Genomic DNA, 25,982 nt, shown 5'->3' on the forward strand with positions numbered 1-25,982 from the left:
GGAGACTGGCACATATATTTGCAACAGACTGAACTCCACTCAAGTAATTTCATACGAAGGTTTGCCAAACAAAACCCAATTATTAAAAGGTACCTTAATTTGTGATAAGCAGTGTCAAAAATGCAAGACTCTACCTTCAGATTTTCTAGAGCCATACGATTCATCAAATGTTTGTTGGTCTCCTTTTTTCATGCTGCTTTCATCCAGAAAACTGACATTTTCTATCCAATCTTCATATTCTAGATTATCTTTCCTCACTGAAATTAAAGAAACGCATTTTGTTTGAGAATGAAAATTAATACCATCACCACACCATTATTTAATGTCCACTTCACTATACATGAGTGAGACGAATTTGGTGAGGTAGATTTTCTACAGCTGGAGGCTATTCTAGTCACCAGCCCCCCCCCCCCTCGTTCCCAAAGAAGGAAATATTTCACCATGGAAAACTGGAAACAAACAACACCACATGTATGACAGTGATGCTCATTTACAACTATCACATGATGTCGAAACACACACACAATGGACCACCTACTCAGCAGCAATCCAGTAAATCCACCAACAGGGCCCAATTGAGCTCAGAAGCCTAGCAGAAGACATGACGCCTGCTCAAGGTACTAAGCAGTGAATCCAAACACCCACAGCAAAGTTACATGCCTAATGTAGACATACATACATGTATGTGTGTGTGTGTGTGTGTGTGTCTGTGTAGGCAAAATTAATAGAGGTTGCAAAAGTGACAGAGGGTACTGACTAGCACCACTTTTGCTAAAGATAAGAGTTAAATTAATTCAAAGCCATTTGGATTCACATTTCAGGGGCACTTTACTTTCAAAGTATTTTCCCATTATCTGCCAGTTTGGTTGTGTAACATTGCAAGCAACATCGAACTTCACTTTCAATGTATTATATATATATATATCTGTAAAAATATGTGACACTTATTCAGTAGCCATGATAAAACTCTGAGTTTCGGATGCCAGGGTGGGGGGTCCATGCCAACATCTCTTTAGTTATCCAGCCATTGAAAATTCCGTGGAAAAATTTTTCAAAGGAATTTTCAATGGCTGGATAACTAAAGAGATGTTAGCATGGACCCCACACCCTGGCATCCGAAACTCAAAGTTTTATCATGGCTACTGAATAAGTGTCACATATTTTTACATATAAATTCCTCTATTTGCATAATATCGAGGTCTCTTTCTTTCTTTGTTTGCCATTCCTGTCAAATATATATATATATATATATACTAATACATTTGCTTGTTTTCTACACCACCTGTCGTCGTCTTTTGTTTTTTGTGAATTCTCCCTATATATATACATATATATATATATATATATATATATATATATATATATATATACCTCTTCTTTTTCTGCATATTAAGCAAGGACATTTCTCTGAGGTTACCAGGGTCCTGACCTCTTTCCTACTTACTAAAACATTCATATTTACCTCAAAACCTCTCAAATCTAGGTTTAGCCTCCAGCATGGAATTCCTTTTCTAAGTCCCTTATAGATTCAGCAATGAGAACTAGAGCATCAACATATATGCGTCTCCATGAAAAGTGAGTCTTAAACTCTTCAATAATGGCCTGTTGGCCTATGATAGATAAGAGAGGGCTGAGGACTGAACCTTGATGGAATCCTACCTTGATGACCATCTCTACAACTATCTCTTATGGAGCTGCAGCTTTCCCTTTCTTCATGTCCTTGACTGCTTTATTCACAATGCTGCTGTCAACTTGAATTGCTGGGCCTTCTGAAGGGTGAGCATAAGGTAGCCCCCTTTTAATCCTCTCACAATAGCACTTCTAAGCTACTTTCTTGTCTTCCATATCGGTGGTGAATATGCTTTCCTCATTCTGAATAAATACACATCTCATTTATGAGGAATGAGCTAAAATAAAATTACACATTAACTGTACCGACCTAAGGCAATCCTCTCGTGCTGCTGGTTCAGAAGGAACCGTTATTGATGGAGAAGTAATGTAGGAGAGAGAATGAGAGAAGAACACTGTCTTGTTTCTTGTACTATTTTATAAGGGATAAATGGAACTTACCACTGTCCCTTTTTTTCAATCGATATCTGTCATACATATCCCAACTAGAAACCTGTACACTTTGATCCTGGAATAAAGAAAAAAATTCACTTTTTGGTAATAATATCCATTCTCATTATAAGCACAAGATCAGAAATTTGGGGGAAGTGGTTAGTTGATTAAAGTGAACCCAGTATTTGACAGGTGCTTTATTTTATTGATCCCTCCAAAAGGATGGAAGGTAAGGTTGACCCCAATAGGAACTGTACTTACAATGCAAAGAGCCAGAGCAACAGTATTTGAACTCAAACCATAAAACCAGAAGATACGCAGCTAAGCATTCTTCATCCAGCATGCTAATGATTCTGCCAACTTCCCACCTTCAATCATAATAATACTAACAGTTTCAAATTTTGGCACAAGGCCAGCAATTTCAGGTTTGGTGGAAGATTTTAATTCAGAACTTTTGAAAACAAAACGTTTGTACTACAGAGCCAGGGGTAGTTTCAGGCAGGTTGGTATCGAAAGGGTTAATAACATGAGAAATATATGAAAACAAATTTCTACTAACCAAATGTTTGATAGGCAGAGTCTGTACAAGCTTCAGTTTGCGGGGGTCATTGAAGGTGTTAACCCCCTTCGATACATAACGATCGTTGCCGACTCTGTTCTTCACCAACTGAAATAATTCAATAAAAATGAAAATATATTAAAGAAAGAATATGAAATGGGGTTCATAAAAAGCAATCAGGAATATCATTTTCAAAGTTGTCATTAAATGCTAAATTGATAAAGTGGGTCTTTATTGAGAGTAGAATGTTGATGAAATATAGGTAATGGTAGAGTTGAATAAAAAGTTAAAATGTTGATAAAAAAAATTCAATAAATACAACAATAACGAAATTATTATTATTATTATTATTATTATTATTATTATTATTATTATTATTATTATTATTGAGTGAGAGAACAGTGCATGCCATCAAAGTGACACTGGGATAAAATATAAGAAACCCAGTATACCCATCATGACTACCCGTCTGATAAGAGTACACTAGCCATGCATTAACAGAGGATGTTATCCAAATTTGGCCCTACAATTATATGATATCTCTTTACCTCATGATACAGGGCATTCCTTTTCATAACCAGTTTTGCTTCTTCAGTATCTTGCTGAACACAAGTTGAGATTAGTTCAAACAACATGAATGTCTCTGTCTCTTTCAGATGTATTTCAACTTCCTTTGTTAAATCAGTTTCTCTAAGAACTGTGGGTGACTCCGATTTTTCTACAACAACTGTAAATAGAAATTGAGATTGATCTTGTTTTTCTTTTCATTTATTGCAAATATCCTAAAGGATTTATGATTCAGTGTGACCATGTAATAGAGAATAGGAAGCTAGACATAGTCTTAATTGAAAAAGAAAACAAACTATGCAGGATAATAGACATAGCATGCCCAGCAGACAACAAGGTATGTGATAAGAAAGAAAGAAAAGTCAAGAGATATGACAGGTTAGCTTGGGAAGTTAAGCAGTTGTGGTCGATGAAAAAGGTAGCAGTAGTACCAATAATTGTCAGAGCCCTGGGAACAGTGAGCAAAAATATCGAGGAGCACATGGAACAAATAGGGGCTGCAATAAGGGTGGAGCACTTGCAGAAAACAGCACTGCTTGGAACAACTTGAATACTCCTGAAGGTGCTCGAAAAATAAGAGGTGTTACCTTAGTTCACTGGTAGTGAGCAGCTAACAATGCAGTACATCTCCAGCATTAGAAGCTGTGCAAAGGTAATAATAATAATAATAATAATAATAATAATAATAATAATAATAATAATCCTTTCTGCTGTAGGCACAAGGCCTGAAATTTGGGGGAGAGGGGACTAGCTGATTACATTGACCTCAGTGTTTCACTGATACTTAATTTATCGACCCTGAAAGGATGAAAGGCAAAGTTGACCTCAATGCATGTGCCTGGTGTACCCTTATCAGATGGGTAGTCATGATGGGTATACTGGGCTTCGTATATTTTACCCCAGTGTCATTTTGATGGCACGCACTGCTCTCTCACTTAATAATACTAATAATTATAATAACAATAATACCTTCCCAGGATGGAATATCTTCAGTCTCAATAAACTCTTCAATGCGATCATGGTGAGAAGTTGTATTAAATATAGATCTGGAAAATCAGTAAGTAGAGCAAATGTTTCAAGAACATAGTTTCGTTTGTTTCATTTTAGTTTATGTACATATATATGTATGTATAACCTTGTCTAGACATCACACGATGGTTGTAAACGAGCCTCATCTGGAAACAAGTAAAGTTATTCATTTCTACTCTTTGCTGAAAAACATATCTATTTATGGGAAAATATTACCTTGTTTGGAACCATTATTGGGTTGGTAAGAAGAAGGGTATCTGGCAGTAGAAAATCTGCTTCAACAGATTCTGTCTGACTCATGCAATAGTCTACAGTTCCTGTAAATCATTGCAATAGAGGATTTCTCTTTGGAGTTACACTTAAACACAAGCTTACAGTTAAAACTCTGTGGTCAGAACTGATGCTTGCAAAACTATTATAGGCTTCAACAGTTCAAAGAGAGTTCTTCCATTTTCTATTGACAAGTATGTTGTCTACTTAGGACTTTCTCCCATGTGGATATGAGACTATCAAAGAATATAAAATTACAAAGTGCAAAAGAATATATACACATGAATGATACATACGTATCTACATACTCTTGAATGGTCATTGACTCTGACGAATTCTTCTGCTCTTTGATGGGTTTAGTTTTATTGTTTTTTTTTTTGTCCCATAGGGGTGTCCAAAAATCACCTGCCTCATCTAGCAAGTTTCAAGGGGTTGCTAGTTTAGTCGCCATCAGCCCGGCCGTGCAAGAGATTGTACTGGGTTACATGATACAGTACTGCTCAAGTGCAACCTGACATTTGATTTTGATTGGTGATATGGTGTTCCAGTGATAATAATTATGAAGATGGTGTAAGATGATGCAGGAATGAGAAAGAAGTGAATACCCCCTAATTAACAAACTTCAGTAAGTGTCAATGTGACTGAGAGTGATGACTTACCTTGAAAAAGGACCACCACTCACATTTGAAGATGCTGTTATGCCAGGTGCACTCTCAGGAGGCTGGAGAAAAAAAGACATAGAGTTGTGTATTTCTCACTTTCTAACTTCCTCTCACTCTATCTCCTTTTCATTCACTCTCTTTCACTTTCATGTTACCTGTTGCTACTAATCCAACACTCCTTCCTGTCAGCCATTTGTCTCCACAAACATCACCCTAGCCACACATCTTCAATATTTCTCTCTGCTAAGATTGTAAAGCCAGACACAAATCCTTAAATATGCTACCTACACTTGTATTTTCTGTGTCTGCCTCTATCTTGAGTCAAAAAAACACCTTTGCTTACATTCTACATTTATTTGTTCTTGTTTTGTTGTACCAGTTTTTTGTCCCTGTCTCATTAGTTTTCAGTCTTAAGACTTTTTTTTTTTTTACAATCTCTGTTCAATGTCCCATGTGATTTTAGTTGCAGACTTGTCATTGCTTTGTTTTGTGTGAACACTGGTACTTTTTAGATGAACACTACCAACCTTTTGCAAGTGGCAAAATCATAACGGTTCTGGATTAAAAGTTGCCTAATGAAATAGGTTACATATTCCTATACTATTCATAAGTCTAGTAAACAGAATTTTTTAAAAAAGTTCTATCAATCTAATGTGTGCACCACAGTAACAATTCATTATGTTAGTTAATTGATCCTGATTTACATCCCAGTATTTCAAGTGTTTCTATGCAACATAAATTACAGTTACTCCCGCCTCCTTTATATGGAAGTGCAGGTTCATATAATGGTCCTTGAAATATAGCAAGCTGGCTGAATCATTAGCACATCAAGCAAAATGCTCAGCATCATTTCCTCCATCTTTACATTCTGCACTCAAATTCCACCAAGGTCTACATTATCTTTCATTCTTTTGAGGGTTGATAAAATAAGTACCAGATGAGTACTGAGTTTGATGTAATCTACTTACCCCCTCCTCCAAAAATGCTGGACTTGTGCCAAAATTTGAAACCAATACTCCTATCTTTCAAGTCCCAGATAAATTTTGCTAAAGATGTATTAGGTTATTTTTTCCTATCATCAAAAGAATTTAAGTGGTTACTCAACCTACCTGTCATGATTGGGTTTCTCAATATCAGTCTGATTTATACATCAAAAGCATCCCAGTGGTAGCATATGAGTCTTTCTATGCATTAATGACTTTGTTATCCAATGTACACACATACATACTTACACACATGCATGAGTACAAAAATGCTGATGTTTCCACACAGTGAAAGACAAGTAAACAGTTCTGGTAGAATTAACAAAAAAGCAAGAATATTTACAAAGTAATTACTTACAGTTACAGCTTCACCTTCAATTACATTACTACGTTTTCCTAACAGTGGTAGAGGAGTTACATCAATGTTGTTTTCATTAAATAGCTACAATGTAAATAACAAAGATTAGAGAAGTTCACTAAGGTAGCCTATTCAAGCAAAATAACTTGCCTGTTAAAATGGCCACTACTTTGCTCCAGTGTAAACTTCTCTTAATTGAAAAAGATTTAACATGAGTGGCATTATGTTTGCAAAGACAGACACCTAATCATGTTAAACCTTATCCAACTTGATGAAGTATGCACTGAAACAGACCAGCAGCAACTTTAGCAGGCAAGCTATTTTCTATCAGTGGGCTCTCTTAGAAAAGATTTACAATTTTTGGACGAAAGCATCATCATTTAACATCCCTTTTTCCATACTGGCATGGATTGGACAGGTCAACAGGTCAAGATGAGGAGGAGGGGAAGATGAGGACGAGGGGAAGATGAGGGGAGGGGAAGATGAGGGGGAGGGGGAGGTGAGGAGGAGGGGAAGATGAGGGGAGGTGAGGAGGAGGGGAAGATGAGGGGGAGGGGAAGATGAGGGGGAGGGGAAGATGAGGAGGGGGGAAGATGAGGAGGGGGAAGATGAGGAGGGGGGAAGATGATGAGGAGGAGGAGGAGGAGGAGGAGGAGGAGGAGGAGGAGGAGGAGAAGAAGAAGAAGAATCAACTTACATGGGGATGTTTTATATAGGTGTTTATCTTTTCAAATCTGGGTGGCATTGGGTTAGACATAAATCTGCTCCGCACAGGTGCCACAGAGCGGCTGCCTCCTCTGCTTCCACTCATTAGTCTGTGATTCATTTGAAAGGGAAAGTGAAACCAACAATAAATAAAGGGATAAATAAAGGTTTGCTATTTTCGCTAAATACATTTAGGCATCCATGCTAGTGGAACATTAAGAGCACCATCCGAGCGTGATCGTTGCCAGGGCCGCTGACTAGCTCTTGTGCCAGTGGCAAGTAAAAAGCGCCATTTCAGCGTGATTGTTACCAGTGCTGCCAGACTGGCTCCTGTGCAGGTAGCATGTAAAAAACACCATTTGAGCAAGGCCATTGCCAGTACCATCTGACTGGGCCTCGTGCTGGTGGCACGTAAAAGCACCCACTACACTCTCGGAGTGGTTGGCGTTAGGAAGGGTATCCAGCTGTAGAAACTCTGCCAGATCAGATTGGAGCCTGGTGCAGCCATCTGGCTCGCCAGTCCTCAGTCAAACCATCCAACTCATGCCAGCATGGAAAGCAGACGTTAAATGATGATGATTATATATATATATATATATATATATATATATAGTTTTAGGGAAAATAACCAATTTTCAAGAACTCATCGATGAAAATCCACTATCACATATAGAAAAATTAATAATTAAAAGCACAATAAATGAGTATAATATAAAGTAAAGATGATTTTAATTGAGTTTTTTACCTGTAATTTTGGATTTTGTCCCTAATAATATTATTATATATATATATATATATATATATACATTTTATCTTTTACTTGTTTCAGTCATTTAACTGTGGCCATACTGGGGTACCACCTTGAAGAACTTTTAGTTGAATGATGAATCCACTCTAGTACTTATTATTTGTTTTTTTTTTTTTGTAAGCCTGGTACTTATTCTAATGGTAAGTACCAGGTACTTATTTAGAGCCAGTCCATCGGCACTGGCAACAATCTTGCTCGAATGTCTTTTCACGTGCCACTGGCACAAGTGCCAGGGAGGCGACCGCTTATTTGCACAAACATTTCACATACAGTAGAAGATACTCACACACTGAGTCAATTAAATATTATAGTTTCTCTTCTCTCATAAATCTGATCTAATGATTTAATGGATTGCTTCAGAGTTGAACTTATAGCAATACATAATCCATGAAATATTCTTGTCTGATTTTGGATCTTACTTTTTCATATCAGAGTAGAAAGCCCTGCAAAACTCTTGGAACTGCCCCTCCTCCTTTAACTTACAAAAAAGAAAAATGAGTCTTCATGATTATTGCTATCTCTGAGATGATTAGGAGAACTGTAAGATATTGGTACTAATTTATAATCATGAACACAAAAATTGCCTGCAGACTACATGAAGATGTCTTTCATTAAAAATTTATACTAGTTTTTAATGTTGAATGTCATAAAAATTGTCATAATCCTGCCAATGCTAGATAAATGAAGTTTCATAATTTTTTTTATTGGTCATCCATATAAGAGAGATTTCAAATTTATTCTATATTTTTATATTAAATTTACCTCCCTAACACTTGGAAAACTTCAGACCATTTTATGAGGGAAATAAAATTTTAAGACAATTATTCTTAGGACTAAGAGCAGACTTAAAGGAAACTTTATTCAAATGTTAAATATCAGAAAAAGTGAAAATATCTTGGTTGCTTCTCCTAAAACTGAGAATGATTATTCTTAAAATTCTAATAAAATCTCTAATGAACATACCGGTTTTGGTGAGTTTTCGTCGATTTTTGCTCCATCTTGGGCAACTAAATGAGAAGGGAAATATTTTTGGTCTGAGTAGAAGTTATTTAATGAAAAAATTTGAAGCTTGTTGGTTGTTTGCTTAAGTAGAGAAATCTTGTAGAAATATCTTGTAGACAAGAGTTGCTATGAGATACGCAGTGCGTGATCACAAGTCAATTCTGATTGGTCGACAGTAATTTCATGTGTGCCGTTCAATTATCCTGTTTTCATCTAAATTCCTGGGTTATTTATTCAAATAAACGATACTGCCATTGAACTTGAGATGAAAGAATTTTTTCAGTACTTTAAATTTGAGAAATTTTACCATATTTTTAACGATAATATAACATTAGAGGTTCTATTAAGCAAACTACTCGACCAATGAAATCATCCGTCTTAGCGAAGTTTGGAAAGTCCCTCCATTTTGTAAGCCTCAATCTGAATCGTAGTTTACCTAGCCCATAATTTATAATGAAAATGGCGGAAGGCAACGTTAGTATTCAATGATGTTTGTTGGAATTTCTCACTTTTAACCTTAAAAGTTTATCTAATTTCACTCAAATTCCCTTCAACGATCCCTAAAAGCCTTACACGTTTTTCAATCTGCTTAAAAGGCGCTTTGGGGGAATATGAATCCAACTAAATCGAATAATCTCTAGTGGGATTCTTGGTTCTAGCCACTGCTTTGACATTGACTGAGAATCGTCCACTTTTAAGTTTAGTGCTTGCTCTAGCTTTGCTTTATTTTGACACTTTTCACAAGTCGATGTTTTCTCCACTGAATTGTTTTTCGTTTCATTTCAGCTCGGTGGCAGCGATTCAAGCAGCCCAGGTAAGTTGTAATTTGTTACTTCGACGGAGATAAGTTTAGCGTAAATCGTATGCAAATTAGGTCACTGCCTACCTCCACCTCTCTGGCAAGTGGCAAAATTGGATGTCGTGCTTTTTTTTTTCTTCTGCTTTTTAGTTTACATTCTACATTAGAATGGGCAGAACCTTTTTTTTTTCCTCCCTGAAATACTTTTTTATTTACACCTTTTAGACTCGACGCCTCTAATAATTCGATTCTTTTAGGCCCCTGAAAATCGTGTGGAATTTGGCGGTGTTTATTTTTCTCCGTTTCTCTCACTAGTTTTTCCGTCTCTGCCAGGGAGGGTCTCACTCTGTAGTTTTTCTAACATAAGATATACCTTCTGCTCTTTTTCTTTTCGTTTCCAATGTTTCCTTTAAACTGGCTTTATGTGGATCTATTTCATATAACGATCGATGCTTTTTACTTTCCATTTATCTCTACTCTTATCTCGGCAGTCAGTTCTCGCCACTTCAGGCCATTGTCAGATGTAGATAGACTTATATATAAACATATTATCCGAGTGATTATTTCCTTCTTTATCATGGGACATCCTGAACTATCTCTACCCACCAAACTGGCGCCTAATCTTTCATACCACGTACACCAACTTCTCCCTACTTTCTAACATCATATCCACACACTTCAGATCGGCAGAAATAAACAGCCAAGCTCCCTAAACTTAGATTTATTACCATTCTCTACATATATTTTCACTCTTTTCAATTTATATAAATTTAATCAGTAAGATACGCAGTTTTTCCTCCTTCCATTTAGCGCTGCAGATTGAGTAAGCTGCTTGGTGAAAGGGCTCATACATGGAACCCTGTAGAATAAAGGGGTTCTCTAAAAATTGAACACATGTGACTTGTATAAACACAACTTTTACTTCCTCTTAATTAATATATACAATGGCTATTTATTGCCACCGTTCTCTGATTAGACATTCATTATTCTCCTTTTCGTAATATTCAGTTTTCTGTTGGAGATTTCCACGTGTAAATATTTATAATTAAGGGGACATAGTGGCGCGCACTCCCTAATATTTTCCCTCCCAACTTTCCAAGGCGGGTGGGACAGGGGAAGAAGTGCTTTATGTGGTTGCTTGTATATTTTCAATCTCGTTTCTTTCAACTCTGCCCCAATATTTTTTTTCACACACCTCTTTCGCTCTTCGCCGCTTTTTCATTACATTTCATGTTTAACAAACCCGATTCAACTTTTTTTTACATTTCTGTAATACTTTTTTTTTTAATTTCGTGGATCTCTATCCGTGATGATGATGGTTGTGTGTATATATATCTATCTATATATATATATTTAATTTCACGATCCTACATAACTCCGTTATTGTTGTTTTTCCTCGCCTGGTATGAGGTGTGATATTAACATTTATGTTTATTGTTCGACATAAGATTTCAGTTCTTAGGAATATTCTCCCACCTGCATTGTAGAAGTCTTTAGGAAAGGCATGAATTTCACAACTGTTCGTGTTTATATCTGTGGCTTCTGAAAACCTACGACTTCGTGTGCAAGTCATCACTAATTCAACTTCCTCCTTAGTTGTAATTGTTGTTCTTTCCTAAACAGAGGAGCCCGCCTACTCTTCCACAGAACCTATTGTTGACATATATCGCGTGTTACATAGGGAAACATGGGTTTCCCTCTTCTATAATTTTAGATTTTTTTTTTCTTCTTTCATGCAAAATTTCCATACAAAGTTACAATTCGGAATACATTTCTGCGATTAAATCTAATATTTATTTATGGAAGCATTTGACTAACTCTGTGTGTGTTTGTAATAAGCGTATAAGCATGTTAAATTTAAAGACGTTAATTCTAATCATTACTTCGCTTTATCTAATTAAGTCTTTTTCCTTTTTAGAATATTAACGTAATTTAGTTACGTATATGAATGTGTTTATAGATTTGATTGGGTTCTATTTAATATATATATATATATATATATATACACGCACATTCAATACATCCTCATCAAATCTATATACACATCCGGCATACTGTTGGTGATAAACATTAGTTTGTTTTATGTATTTATGGTTACCTTTTACTATCTAAGCTCTTAATAAATTTTAGTTATAATTTCTCAAGATGTCTTTTTGGCAAACCCTTCTGATATTAGCCATAATAATGTGTCTCTTATTTTCGGAATAACTTCGCTATCCACACTACAAAACCAAGTTTTTAATAACTGAATTTGACTGATTTTTAAGTGGTTTCTTCTGCCGCTATTGTTGACGCTTTCTAACACTGCACAACCATTGTCGTGTTTTGTCTCTTAACGAAATTGTTTTGGTTGTGTCGCCTATTCACACGTGGCTGGAACAATCTGAAAACTATTTTATATATATATATATATATATATATATATATATATATATATATATATATATATATATATATATATATATATATATATAACCTATTTCACTCCTGATATCATATTCTGTTTAAATCGGACAATTTTATATCCATACACATGTACATTTTTGTATTAAATGTATTTAATATTGTGTGTAAATCAACTTGCTTGTCCTTACATTTACTCCTATATATATATATTATATTTATGTGTAGATAGCTACATTGTGGAGCTTATATAAGAGAGGCTCGTTTTTCATTGAATAATTTTTAGCTTGAGATATTCAGCCATCATCTTATCTGAATACCTTCTGAAAACAATTCGGATCTCTTAAACATAGCAATTACCAATCGCACGAACCTGAGCTGCCAAAGGATTAGCGGGTGGTAGCTTTTTCGTGTGTCTATCAATGGGTGTGTATATATATATATATATATATATATATATATATATATATATATATATAGTATGTGCGTGTGCGTGTTAGGAATGTTTAATTCGACTCTATCTGGTTTACCCTGCTCTTGTGTTATTGTTAAAACATCGGCGCTGGTCTTTCTGTAAAACAGCAGTCGTGAGAATTCCATTGCATTTTGGAATATTTGCTTTCCTATTGCTTGTTTTTGATGAGAGAGAGGGAATACTTGTTCTGTTATAAATTATCGAATTACTTTGGCTGATTCTGATGGAGCTCGGGAAGCTGATATTTTAAACAACAATGCTGTGTGTATGCCTGCATGTATGTATGTATGTATATGCCTGTGTATATTTATGTGTGTGTGTTGGTTTTTGTATAGGTGGGTGGGGTGGCGGTTGAAAGGTGTTTGTTATTTCTCTTTTGCTCCCGCACACAAAGACAACATGTACACTCTCGCAGAACGAACGTACACTATTCAGTTTGTATACAATGTCAACATTGGGGCTTCTTTGTTTTGCGGCGACTCTGCACAATGTGTGATTGATGGAACGGAATGACGGCACCGATCTTTTGTGTGAAGGAAACTAACACAAAAATTAAATGTATGAGAAGAGGGAGCTGGTGTTTAAAATGCAGAAGAGTACAAGTGGGGATATGAATAATAGCTCGCCGGTGGTATTAATTAAGCAAGTCTGTTCCTTAACTTATCACCGCCACTCTCTTTCCCTTGTATTCTTTTCCTGTTAAAAATCAGACAAGAACTGCACAAGAATGTTTTTATCTTTAATAAGGGCCAATACAAAGTACGTTTTGTTGACTGTTATTAACTAAACCCTTCGTTCTTCAACAACAATAGGGAGCTCTATGTGGTCGCTCGACCTGCTAGAAATAGTTGTCAAATCTCTCTGAAACCCTTATAGATCATTAATCCGGTTAGTTACCATCTATTCCAGTAGTTTTTACACACACACACACACACACACATACACTCCAGCTAACCGATTGCCCTCCCTGTTTCTTCAATCTTTAGGAATCCTTGATTTCTTGTGGAGTCTTACTATATCCTGTTGTAGTTATAAAGAACCGCATATTCTTATGGTTTGACGATACATTGAAGATATTATTTGGGGTATAATCTAGGAGTTGTTTAGCTCCACGTCAACGCTGGCCGAGTAAACCTCTGATCTGATGCGTTCCAATCGTGGTCTGTTTTCTACCGAGTCGAGTAACCCCGTATAAATTGCTTCCTCATTCACTGGTGTATTGTATCGTTGTGTGATGTAGTACGGTGTTGTTTAATTAGTCCCAGATCGTTACCAATCCATCAGAGCTATGCTTAAAGGCATTCCAATCATGACCAACCAACCGTTCTATTCAAATAGTATTTAAGATTTGTTTTTAAGACAGTTTGAGATTTTGCTGCTGTTTCCTACAGGCCAGGTTGACCCATGTCGCTTCGTGGTATCCAGCCTAGTAAATATTCGTGGTTCTTATCAATGAAGCGTTATATAGCATTGTACTGCACATGACATTGTCTCTGTTTATGGTTTATATAGCTGGGTCTAGTTTGGAGCTACGGCTTTTTTTCAGTACCCCTATGTTAGGTATATTTTTGTTTGTTTCGTTTTGCTTTCGCCTGGTACCTCTTTGGGGTGGACGTGCGAACATGTGTGTGCGTAAGAGACTGGTGATAGACTGATGCTGTTTCCAGATCCTCTCGTATATTTCGACTTCTCGAAATAATTGTCCAATGTATGTGATATGTGATGTATGATATAAGATTCTGTTGTAATTCCATCTGACTTCACAATTTACCTAAAGAATGTGCATTTTTGTACCAATGAAATACGTATTGTTTAGTCTCAAGTGATCTCTGGTTGAATAAGACTTCTGTTCAAAGGTGGCCTTAATGTTTTTTGTTTTGTTTTTTTGTCCCCCCCCCCCCATCTACAACCAACTTGTTCACAATGTCCTTCCTTTGTTAAACTTTGTTAAAGCGGTTTTGTGATTTGAGGGCGGTTTGGCTGCGATTTCTAACAGGCTGATCATTGGTTTGTGATTTGATGTGTTCTCTTCTGGTGTTTTTCACTTTGAATGGTAGATTTTGTTCCCAAGACTCAGTTAAGTATTCTTTAACATATTTGTACCTTGACCGGAGCTGATTTCACTTGGTTGCCATTTTAAAAACATTTTTTACAAAGAAAATGATTATTTAGATGAAATGCTTCACAAAGTTTGTTTACATTTCACGTTTGTCTATAATTATTGTAAGTTTAATATCCAATCTGTTCCATTATTGTAGGTTTAGTAAAGGAGGTGAGCTGGTAGAATACAAAATGCCTTGCTGTATTTGTTCCAGTTCTTTACATTTTCAGTTCATAGGGGTCGATAAAATAAAGTATTGGCTAAATACTAGGCATTGGTATCAACTAACACCTCCCCTCTGCTCAAAATTGTTAGCCTTGTGTCTCAGTCGAAAACTGTTATTGGTCTTAATATCTGGTCTTTATTCTGTTTTTCATTTAAGACAGAACCTCTCTCATTTAAACCTTTAAGCTAACCTATCAGTTATTCTTTATTACTTGTTTGGTGATCTCATTGAATTATCTCTACCCATTGAGCAAAGCTTAACTATTCTCTTGTCATATGTAGTTCCAGAGACAGTTGGGGTGCCACCATCTGTTCCCTGCACTCTTGTGCACCACTCTCCCATCTATAGACTACACTTAGTTGCACCCACGCCTATCCATAACCCCATTAGTTCCTATTTTGTTATACATTGAAGTATAAGAAATAACTGAACAGATGTTTTCGTTGGTGCTTTTTTTTTTAATGTCCTGGTTTTATTCAATGATTCCTAACTAATTTTGTTCCTCTTAATGTGATACACTGTAATGTTGTTGGCCTTTGTGTAAGACAGTAATCCAATTTCTTTCAGTCACCACAAACTTTTAAAACAAAACAAACTTGACCACTGCATGGTATCTTTTGTCCTTGTCTGTTGCTACATCACCCTTTAATGTTACATGCTAATCATTGCGGATGTAATTAACTTTTCTCTCATCCATCCTGAAGCTTGACCAACTCTGCCTGTCTTCTGGTAAGTGGAATAAGTAACGATGTACTTCCGAATGCTTATAGTTTCTGTAGATATTTCATCTTTGCTGTTAATTCAAGATTAGCTTAGTTGACTTCAGAACTAACATTTGTCATTCCCTTTCTGGGAAGAACTAGTTACAACTAGTTACCAATGATATTTCTAAGGGTATGTTAGTAAAAAAAAAAAATCTGTTGTTTCATTGTCTTAATATGGCAGCTTGTTGTCTATATTGATAGATCTTTTTTTTCCATAGCTTATTATCTTTGCAGCAGTGTTATTGAGCAAGTTTCTTTGTTTTTTTTATGTTAATAATGGGTTTTCCTAGACTAGGAAAGAGAGATGATTGGGAAATGTGATGTTTGGTTTAAATTGTTACAAGTTTCTGGTTGGCAGAAAACATTTACAAAAAGGGTTCCAAGTCGATGTAGCTTTAAGTTAAGATAAAGGGGAGATGGGGTGAGGAAGAGAGAATGAAGAGGATATCAACAGGTATGATTGGTATACAGTCAACTAATTTAAGAGAAACAGAACCTGTTGACCAAAACAGAAGACATTAATGATGTCACTTGAACCATCAACTTCCTTAATTTACATTGTTTAACCCTTTCGCATTCAGATTACTCTGTAATGCTTATCTATCCACATTGTTTTTAATTAATCATGCATAATCTCATAGCTTTGAGGTTTCAGTCATTGTTTATTTTTAGAATGTCAATGTAGGGTATATGTGAGAAGCTAGATATGACCAATTTAAATATAAAACCAGTAGAATATATTGGCTGGATGTGGTTGGTTTAAATGCTAAAGTGTTAATGTTGTACTCACACACTTGCACTTTCACTTTATAATTTGCAGTTTTTAAGTCAATCCGAGGATCTATTGAATGGAGAGGAGATATGTCTCTTCTATGATAGTAGTGATTGTATATAAAAGGTAATAAATCTTGTATGCAACATCACTTTGGTTAACGTGTAATGAAGTTTAATAATGGAAAACAATGAACACCTTCCTCCTCTCCCACCTTATTTACAGTCTTTACAGATGATATAATTGACTGGATGTAATATTAAACTACTGAATCAGAAATTCTTTTTGTGCTCAAACCACCACAGTTGCTGTTTTGTGGTGTACTTTGGCCAGACACTGAATTTTACATGCTTCTGTTCGCATTGCCTTCAGGAATGGGCAGTAGCTTTTTTAATGTTACCTCATATAGACAGATCTGTTGTTTGTCCAGTTCCAAGATTATTTTCTCATCTAGTTCACATCATGAAAAGTTGAAGCTAAACTTCCACCACCAATACTAGGGATCCCAGAATATCTTCATTTTAATTCACTCTTGTCTTCATGTGTTGTCATATAGTTGATGATTTCATAATATATATCTTTTTCTTTATCCAATCCCTCCCACTTTCTTAGACAACCGGGACCAAGATTTTGCTCCTACTCGCGATATGATGAAGCATGAAGGCTATGATGATGAACGAACATTAGAAGAAGAAGAAGCTATGAGTGGTGGCAGTTGTTCTAATGAGCTTGATGAACTTCAAAAGGTTGGTTTGCATTTTACTTCTGGTTGCTGTTGTCATTTTTTTTTTCTCTACTTAATACCTTCTGCCCCCTCTAAATTTTAGCAATTTAAATGATACAAGAATAAAACAAGAAGCAAAGACAGCATTTATTTGGAAATATTTTTACTAATCGATTTTATTTTAATTTTTTTTTATTTAATCCTTCTTGTGTGTTTCATATTACCTTCTTATTTGGTATTATGATTTTAAAGATATTTTTGTTTTGTTTGAATTTTTTTTTTCTTTCTTTCTTTAATTTGTCTTAACTTCCTGTCCATTCTAGTTTCACTGGTTGTGTTATCTCTTCCATCCCTTTCACAATATCTGTACTGATTTCTTCTTCACTAGTCATCACCACTTCCTTGGGAAGGCGGAGTTTCTCTTTCTTTCTCTCTCTCTCTCTCTCATACACATTCATTCATTTGTTCTTTCTTTCTTCTCTTCACACACACCAAGTAAAACAAGTCAGTGAAGTTAGACAACATCCAATTCTCTGTATTTACATGTCAGTTAAATTATATAATGACTGTAGATTGGTTGGTTCAGTCCATGCCAGTGTGAGTATGTGTACGTACATACATGCATATATATATATATATATATATACATATATACATACATATATACACATTCACACACACACGTAATGCAGAGCCAAATGTCATACTGTTTATAGAGCATGCCTTCAGATAAATGTCTATCTTTTGATTTGTATTTTTGTTTGTTGGGGAGGGGTGGTTGGGGTGGTTATTAACCTCTTCTTTTCACTTAGAAATTTTGGGGTCGTGTGTGTGTGTGTATACATGTTCACATGTGCATGTGTTTTTGTATCTCAAGATAAATTTGGTTCTATCAATCATGTAACAAAATATGGTCTCAGCCTCTATAAATTGCCAAACATCCACAGTTGGTTATCTCACTTTTTCTAACTTGTTCAACTGCTACTTGTGTATGCGTGTCGTGATCTTAATACATCCTTGCATTTCTTCCTGTTCTTCAAATCCTCAGTCAGTAGTAAAGCAATGCTTTATGCAGTCAGCCATTTCCAGTTTTGAATATGTTGTTGGAATTACCTAAGCTTATATAACTTGCTGTGTTAAACTATCACTAAACATAATTACCATGTTGTATATTTAGAACAAGTCAGGTTTGCAACTGCTATTCCCACAGGCTCAGGAACAGAGGGTGAAGTGGGTCCAAGCACACCCGCTAACATTTAGGCAGGGGTTGTGAAAGTGCTTTGAACATCTTCCTGGAAAACTGGGTTTGCACCCACTTAGCAAATTTCACTCGCCCACACTTACAGGCATTCCTCCTATTCAAGAGAAGCTTTTAATTCAACAATGCATGTTGATACATTATATGATGCCTCTGTTTGCAAATAAACCAACTTGAACATTGAAGATTAAATCCTAGTGACGAATTAAGAAGAGCAGTGCTAGTGTTTTGTTACAATTTGTTAATCTTTTGACTGACTTACCGATATCCCATTAGTGCTGAAGGCTGCACATCTGTGTGAAAGATGCACACACATGAAGCAGGATCTATGTGAAATGTAAGAATGTTTCATAGATACACTAGGAATATATTGTTGTTGCTTAACCCCAGGCCTGTAATCAGAGTTGTTCCAACCATAACCATCAAGTCTTTTTTTTTTATTTTTTTTTTTAGTCTTCGTTATTGAATATGTCCGTTCATTTTTAAGATAGTAGGATATGATTTGAGGGTGATTTGGCCACTGTTTTTAGCAGGTTTAGTAATCACATTGAGAATTCTTTGTTGGCTCATGTAACATCAGTTAATATATTTAGTGTATGTTAAGGCAGCGAACTGGCAGAATCATTAGCATGTCAGGCAAAATGCTTAGCAGCATTTCATCCAGCTTTGTTCTGAGTTCAAATTTCACCAAGGTCCACTTTGCCTTTCATCCTTCCAGGGTCGATAAAATAAGTACCAGTTAAGCACTGGGGTTGATGTAATCTACTAGCCCCCTCCCCCAAAATTTCAAGCCTTGTGTTTGAAAGGAATATATTTAATGTGTAGTTGTAATATACAGAAGTACTGGTTAGATCACCATAACACTTGGAACTTTATTAGTTTGTCACCTATTGAGTGAAGACAAGAAGAGATGTAGGGCTGTATTTACATCTCCTCAAAACTTTTATTTTGTATCCTTATGCTATCTTTTATGCCTGAGTTATGTTTGATTAAGCCTTCATTCTGATGTGTCTTAACTGTTCACATAAGAATGATTAAACATTGCTCACAGCTTGGTTTACCTAAAATTACTGCCAGACACAACTTTTATATATATAGATATATATATCTGTGTGTGTGTGTATGAGATTGTTTTGGTCAGTTTAAAACCTTGATCTCCAGTCTTCAACATGCACCAGAGTTGTATGTGAAGGAAAAGCAAAACAAACCAAAGGATATGGTGTTGTGCTTCATGATATCAAATCCGTTTCAGTTATTTCCTTCTTCCTGATCAAACTCACAAAAATCTACATTGTTTTCTTTGTGTAGTGATTTAGGAATCCGTATCAAAATCTTCTTTGAGTGTTGGCTGTAATAAACTGGTGTCCTGTCTAAAGAAGGATTTATTTCTGATCTACTTAATACTGTTGAGTCCCACCTGCACAAAGTACTCGTCTATGACACGTCATCATGTGACTGACCAACTATCAGTTGTTACACATCACTGGTCACAATGTGCTTTGCGTCATTTTAGTCTTTGAATGACTCCACCCTTCTGGCTAGGTGTGCTGGAGCAACATAAAATGAAGTGTTTCGCTCAAGAACACAACGTGCCACCCAATCTGGGGATCAAACCCGCAATCTAGTGATTGTGAGTGCAACTCCCTAATCACTAAGCCTCATGCTTTCACACGTTTTTATACACTCAAGAAATCTCCGTTGCATCTCCATCACTGATACTCGTTAGAAAAGCATGTCAGATTTGATTGTTTCTGTTTCTTTTTTAACTATGGTGGATGTCTGTGTCTAGAAGCCTGTCCGCATGATAGATTTAGTGCCCACACTGTCACTGTAAACATTTAAAGTTTTTAAACTTTATCAATATTCATTTTTAGTTGATTTTCTTTTTGTCTTGTTTGTAATAAACCTTATTAACCCTTAATCACTGGTATGGTACATGTGAAGTCATTAATCTAATCTATTTTTCTTTGACAACTGACTCTTGATATGTAAGCATTTTATTTTTGTTTGTTTTTGTTTGTTTGTTTTTTTGTGATTTCAAGCTTTATTTATAAATGTGTGTGGTATGTGTGTATTTCATTTAATTAACTAACTTGTCATAAATGATAGAGAAACCAGAAGTATGTTGGATTGTTATTAAACTAAATACTCCTCCTTCTTGGATTCATTTTGTATTGTTCTACACACAGAAACATACAGGCAGCTGTGGTGTTATATTAAATTTAAGGTACACATGACACAAACGTCTTAAGGTAACAAGCACTATCAAGATCTTAACATTCAAGTATGAATAAGATATAGCATTGTATATATTTCCAGATAAATTGCATATAAATATGTGTAATTTAAACATCTGTTGAATGCAACACATTTTGATTGATCTAATCTAAGGCAATAATACCCCACAAAGTGCTCAGTAAATGGTTAGCAGTAAGGTAAGATATTTAGGACGATGACATTAGTTGACATGATAAATATGGAACTGAGTCAGAAAGATCACATCAGTCAAACACACATGAAAACAGCTATTTGGTGCTGAGGCAGAGCCTGATTCTGCTGGCTCAAACTGAACTCCCAACTTACATTGTCAACCAGCTTAAACACTCAAGAGGGTGATGAGAGCACACAATACATTGCAAACCCAAACAGGGCCTTTGATTAGCTTTGTTTTGAATGAATTGAGACTTACCTCCGAAGGACTCAACTGCTTGCTAAAACAGCAGCTGACACAAGAGTCACACCTGTTGTAGTGGGAGGAGAAAAATCATCACAACTGTTTTGTTATGTATTTCAACAGAAAATCTTAATTCTACACAGATCTATCTGCTGCCAATAGATACAAGATCTTGGATGAATTGGCACCCAATCCAGTAGATGTATGTTTAATCTCATCTACATTATAATGTAAAACTGCTTGAAATGATCAATTTGTCTGATTTGTATTCTGTCACTTTATTTTCTAAACCAAACCCACCACCCCATCCTCTTTATTGCAATGATTAGTGTTCACAATTTAATGATAAGTGAATTTTTTTTTTTAAGTAAATATTCTCTTATCACTAAAATTAGTTCAGATTTTGTTCATTTCTAGCAACAGGTGGCTATCCTATAGAAATTTTGATAATAATTCTTTCATTTCACCTATTTCACCTGCCACACTTTACCCAATGTTGCATCCTGCCACCCTGGAAACTGCTATAATTTGAGATGATATTTGGTTTCAAATAGAAGAATATTGACAAGTAACTCTACTCTAACAAAACTATGTTATAGTTTGCTTACTGGATAACACTCAGCACAGTTGATTTGATTAGACATTTAACAGTAACACATTTCACACCACACAGGTAACTGGCTGTTTGACGGTAACACACCAACACCATTTTGTTTACTAATAGGATGTTTGATGGTAACACACCTGTTACTTAACTCACTAACTGGATGTTTGACAGCAATACATCTAATGTATCGGTTTTGAGTGGATTTTAGTCATAGCTAGGTTCACACGCCACAATCTGTTGGGAAGTTTTGTATGAGATATCGTATGGCAGTCTGGATCTGTTGTGGAGAACTTTAACTACATCTGGGGGGAAACGGCTTCGCAACTGATTAAAATGAAGTCTCCCTGAGTCTCACTCTGACCTGTAAGTGTGCTGCCTCCTCCTCTCTCTATCTCTACCATTCTTGCAGTGTTGTCCTCTGCTCTTCAGTGCTGACTGGTCTCATGCAATATTTCCACTCAGGCACTTCTTTATTTATCTCTGTTCTTTACTCATATCGTGTTCCCTATTTTTGGCCCTTCACCAACTGTTTGGTTCAGGCCTTCTTTTCCCCAAATATTTTGTCATCTGGTGTTCCCTCTTTGCACATGTTCAACTTGCAGCAGTTGAAGAAGAATGTTAATTACCAGTTCTCAGCAGACCTACACAGGTCCTAGTCACGGTCCCTTCCTCCAGACATGACAAATAAATAGAGAGAGAGAGAGAGAGTAAGGAGGCATGTTGTTTGAGATGTAAAGTGCTTGGGTTGTTTTATATATCCAAAAGTTTTGGGAGTGGCAATGGAAACAAATGAGGTGAGTGATTCAAATTGTCAAATGTTTGTGTGTGTATTTCTCTTGAATCTGTGTATATGTTTTGACAGCTGGTTGTGTAAAGGTGTTGTGACAGTGAATGTTGGTGGAACATACTGCAACTTGATTTTACTTAACACATTGTAAAAGACATCTGTATCTTCTTTCTCACTAATTTAATTACACATATACTTTGAAGGGTCTACGACCTGTATTGTAATTTAGTGTTTATTTTTGTGTGCTTAATCATGTATTTGAGGGAATTATGATTCTTTTTTTTTTTTTTTTTTCCAAATCTGTTTAATGTATAGCTTACTTTTGAGTTTGTTTCCAAATACTCTTTTCTCTAAATGCCACCTTAATACATGCTGTAAATTGTACCTACACTGGAATAGCTTACTCTACAGGTACCTACTATGTATTGTTTCATTAGATACTGTCTACTTTCTCAGATATCTATACTTGATAATTACTTACACTATCCACTCCACTCTTCTGTATTCTGTGCCAATATACAAGGGTTAAATTATCATTCTTCGCTATTCAGCAATTATTTTGAATCCTTGGAGTTGTTGTAGACACAACGTGTGCATTTGTCTTCAAAAATAGGTGATTCTCCTAACCTTTGGTAAGCATGTAAGCCAAGTGCTGCAAGCAAAAGAGAGTGGCCCCAATTTTTTTATCTCCTCAGGAACCTATTTATAAAATGAGCCATTGAAGGTTTGTTTGCCAATGCGTCTGTGGTATTTTGTGGTAAGATTTCAGCTCCCCATCCTTTAAAATCATTGGCTGGTATCATATCAATTGAGTCAGCTTTTTATTATTGATATTGTTGTTGTTAGTTAAAGGCTTTCTGTGACCTGATTTCTCAACTCTGGATGTCTTGCTAATTAATAGTCTTTGAAAATGCATCATATCGCATTATCTGTCCTACCATTATAGGCCAGAAAATGGAAAGCTTTATTGTGTCTTGGAGTTTGCATATTGCTACACTGAGATTAAGATCCAGCTTTCAAAGAGAACAATAAATATATACTAGTAATATACTAGTGTTAAAACAAAATACTAAGGTTTTTGTTAAAATAAAGTTTTGTTATTGCAAGTAATATTGTACAGAAGTTGCTGGCACAATCTTCCAATTATAAATATCTTTATATAGACAACATAGTTGTCTACTTCATGACAGCAACTGATAATTTTCTAAGAAATTATTGTAACTAGTGAATTGGCAGAATTGGTGGAGCATCAGACAAAATGCCTTGTGCTGTTTAATTAATGTAACTTTATCTTCATTGTTCAAGTCCCACCAGGTTCAGATCCTTCCAAAGGATTAAATAAGTACTAATCAGGTACAGAGGTTAATCTTCTCGACTGCACCCTCCTCACACAAAACCATTCCTATTGCTTAGAGAAGGCATGAATGCCATGATCTCATTTTCCTGCTCCTTTTACTCCTAACTTTAAGGCAGTTGATGTCTGAATTGGTAGAGCATCAGACAAAACACTTCATCATATTTTAAGTTCAATTCCTGTCAAGTATTGGAATTGATTTAATTGGTTTTCCTCTCTTCTTTGGCCTCGTTCATCTAAACCTTGTAAATGGTTTGTGGCTCCGGGAGAGTTATAATTATTTAAAATTCCAAATATGTCACCTGGCCTCTTAATCTTAAATCTTACTCATGGAGTTGAATAGCCTCATCTTTTTAGGACCTTTTCTCTCAACTGATATGACATTTTTCTTTGTTATTTGTTGTATTTTTTTTAACTGAAATTTTTTTTCTGTTTATTATTTATTTATTTATTTATTTATTACATCAAAACTTAAGATAATTTTTTTTTTTTATGTTTTGGGCTTTTCGTTATTTAAAACAAATTATTATTTTTTTTCATTTCCTGCCCCCACCCCTCCTGCCTACTCTCCACCAAACTCTCTTTTAAAGTTAAAAAGTTATTTCTGTAATATGTGTTGATAAGTTGAAATAAGTTTGTCACCTGTAGCTGTAAAACAGCAGCAAACCTTTTTACCAAAGACAGTTGAATATCTCCAGCTCTTAACACTCAACTGTTCAAACCATTCACTCACCTATTTGACCTCTCTCTCTCTCTCTCTAACTCAACCCTTTCATTCTCAAAGTCTGTTTATCTATATAAATATCTATTTTCTATTTCTATCTCTCCTCTTTCTTCCTATCTCCTCTCTATCTATCTATCTATCTCTTTCTCACTCTCTCTAATCTAAATACTCCTTTTCACTGAAATGTTGTCTAATTAAGTTCTAAAGCCTTTTAATGAAGTATTGAAAACCCGAATAGATTTATACCAAATTTATTACCAGACACCTGTCCATTGCCATGGGAAAGGACAAAATGACCGGCAAAATACAGCTTTTAAGGTAAATTCTCTCAATTTCTCGTCTGAAAAAAATTGAGATATTTTGCAAACCTAGTGCCATTCTGTTGCTCAGCAATAATGATATGATCTGTCATATGTAGTCTTTTTTATTATTATTTATCATTATTATTATTTTATTTTACTGTTATTATAGTTTCATTTATTTACTTTTTTTTTTTTTTATAACTCCCTTATCGCCAAATTTATTAATCTCTGCTTGTAATGTGTGTTCAGTGATCTGAATGTTTTCATATATATTTATTTTTTTTAATTGTCTGCTCACATTCATTCAATAGGCAACTTTTTTTTTCTTTCCGTTCATATTATTCAAGACAAAACCTGTTTCTGTATTGCCTTCCAGTTGTCCACTCTAAAGTCCTTCTATCATTTCTTAACTTGGTTTAATCTACAAACCAAGCAGCATGTTTCACTGCAATGATGATAAGATAGCCTTTTTCAAATAATGTACATTTTTCCAGTTTAATTTTTGTTTTGTTCATTTTTCTTTTTAGTTTTATATTTTAGTTATTATATCCTCATTTATAAGCACCTTTATTTTTTTTTTATCTCTACTATCTTTATTTGATAATTTTTTTAAAAATGTTTAAAAAGTCAGTGGTGTAGTTGTATTAGTGCTGTCTTTAATTTTGGGGTAAAAAAAAACCCATAAATGTTGACTCTTAAACACCAAATCTAATTATACCTTGTACTATTTATTCCAACTTTTGGGAAGAAGACACTTTGTCTTCAACATAAGTATGTGAAACTTCACTTGTTCATTTATTTCTTATTTTCTATGCCAGTCAGTTGTATGTATGTATGTATGTTTGTATGTATGTCTCTGTCTTGGATCCAACTCTTTGCATGTAGTAATTGAAAAGATGGATTAACAAATCTAATAATTATTGTTTCCCCACACTCTATGTTAATTTTTGGTGGCCAATCCAAAATAAACTTTCCAAGAATATTGTTTGTAAATGTTTCAATCTTGTA

The 25,982-nt window shown here is 35.3% G+C and overlaps 2 protein-coding genes across 10 annotated transcripts in view; one reads left to right on the forward strand and one right to left on the reverse strand.

Annotated features, from left to right (window-relative positions):
• The window catches only part of LOC106881549 (dynein axonemal intermediate chain 4), a 28,836-nt gene extending 19,688 nt beyond the window's left edge, over window positions 1–9,148 (reverse strand). Inside the window, exons 1-9 of the mRNA XM_089361851.1 lie at window positions 8,966–9,148; window positions 7,187–7,304; window positions 6,490–6,573; window positions 5,146–5,207; window positions 4,157–4,233; window positions 3,169–3,347; window positions 2,621–2,728; window positions 2,071–2,137; window positions 135–257 (exon numbers count right to left, since the gene is read on the reverse strand). Of these exons, the coding sequence (XP_089217977.1) occupies window positions 135–257; window positions 2,071–2,137; window positions 2,621–2,728; window positions 3,169–3,347; window positions 4,157–4,233; window positions 5,146–5,207; window positions 6,490–6,573; window positions 7,187–7,304; window positions 8,966–9,000 (853 nt within the window). The 5' untranslated portion in view covers window positions 9,001–9,148. The remainder of the gene's footprint in view (window positions 1–134; window positions 258–2,070; window positions 2,138–2,620; window positions 2,729–3,168; window positions 3,348–4,156; window positions 4,234–5,145; window positions 5,208–6,489; window positions 6,574–7,186; window positions 7,305–8,965) is intronic.
• A 206-nt stretch (window positions 9,149–9,354) lies between these two features.
• LOC106881566 (mesoderm induction early response protein 3) overlaps window positions 9,355–25,982 on the forward strand; it is a 42,563-nt gene continuing 25,935 nt past the window's right edge. For 4 of the 9 annotated variants that reach the window (XM_089361854.1, XM_052972498.2, XM_052972496.2 and 1 more), the window contains exons 1-4: window positions 9,355–9,478; window positions 9,791–9,818; window positions 17,157–17,290; window positions 24,934–24,990. In XM_089361854.1, coding sequence (XP_089217980.1) covers window positions 9,458–9,478; window positions 9,791–9,818; window positions 17,157–17,290; window positions 24,934–24,990 — 240 coding nt within the window. In that variant the 5' untranslated portion in view covers window positions 9,355–9,457. Of the gene's footprint in view, window positions 9,479–9,790; window positions 9,819–17,156; window positions 17,291–24,910; window positions 24,991–25,982 lie in introns of those variants that run through there. The other 5 variants (XM_014932021.3, XM_089361853.1, XM_052972497.2 and 2 more) reach the window with 3 other exon arrangements.

The sequence above is a fragment of the Octopus bimaculoides genome, chromosome 13 (genome assembly GCF_046866305.1).
Source record: "Octopus bimaculoides isolate indiv1 chromosome 13, ASM4686630v1, whole genome shotgun sequence".
Lineage (NCBI taxonomy): Eukaryota > Metazoa > Mollusca > Cephalopoda > Octopoda > Octopodidae > Octopus > Octopus bimaculoides.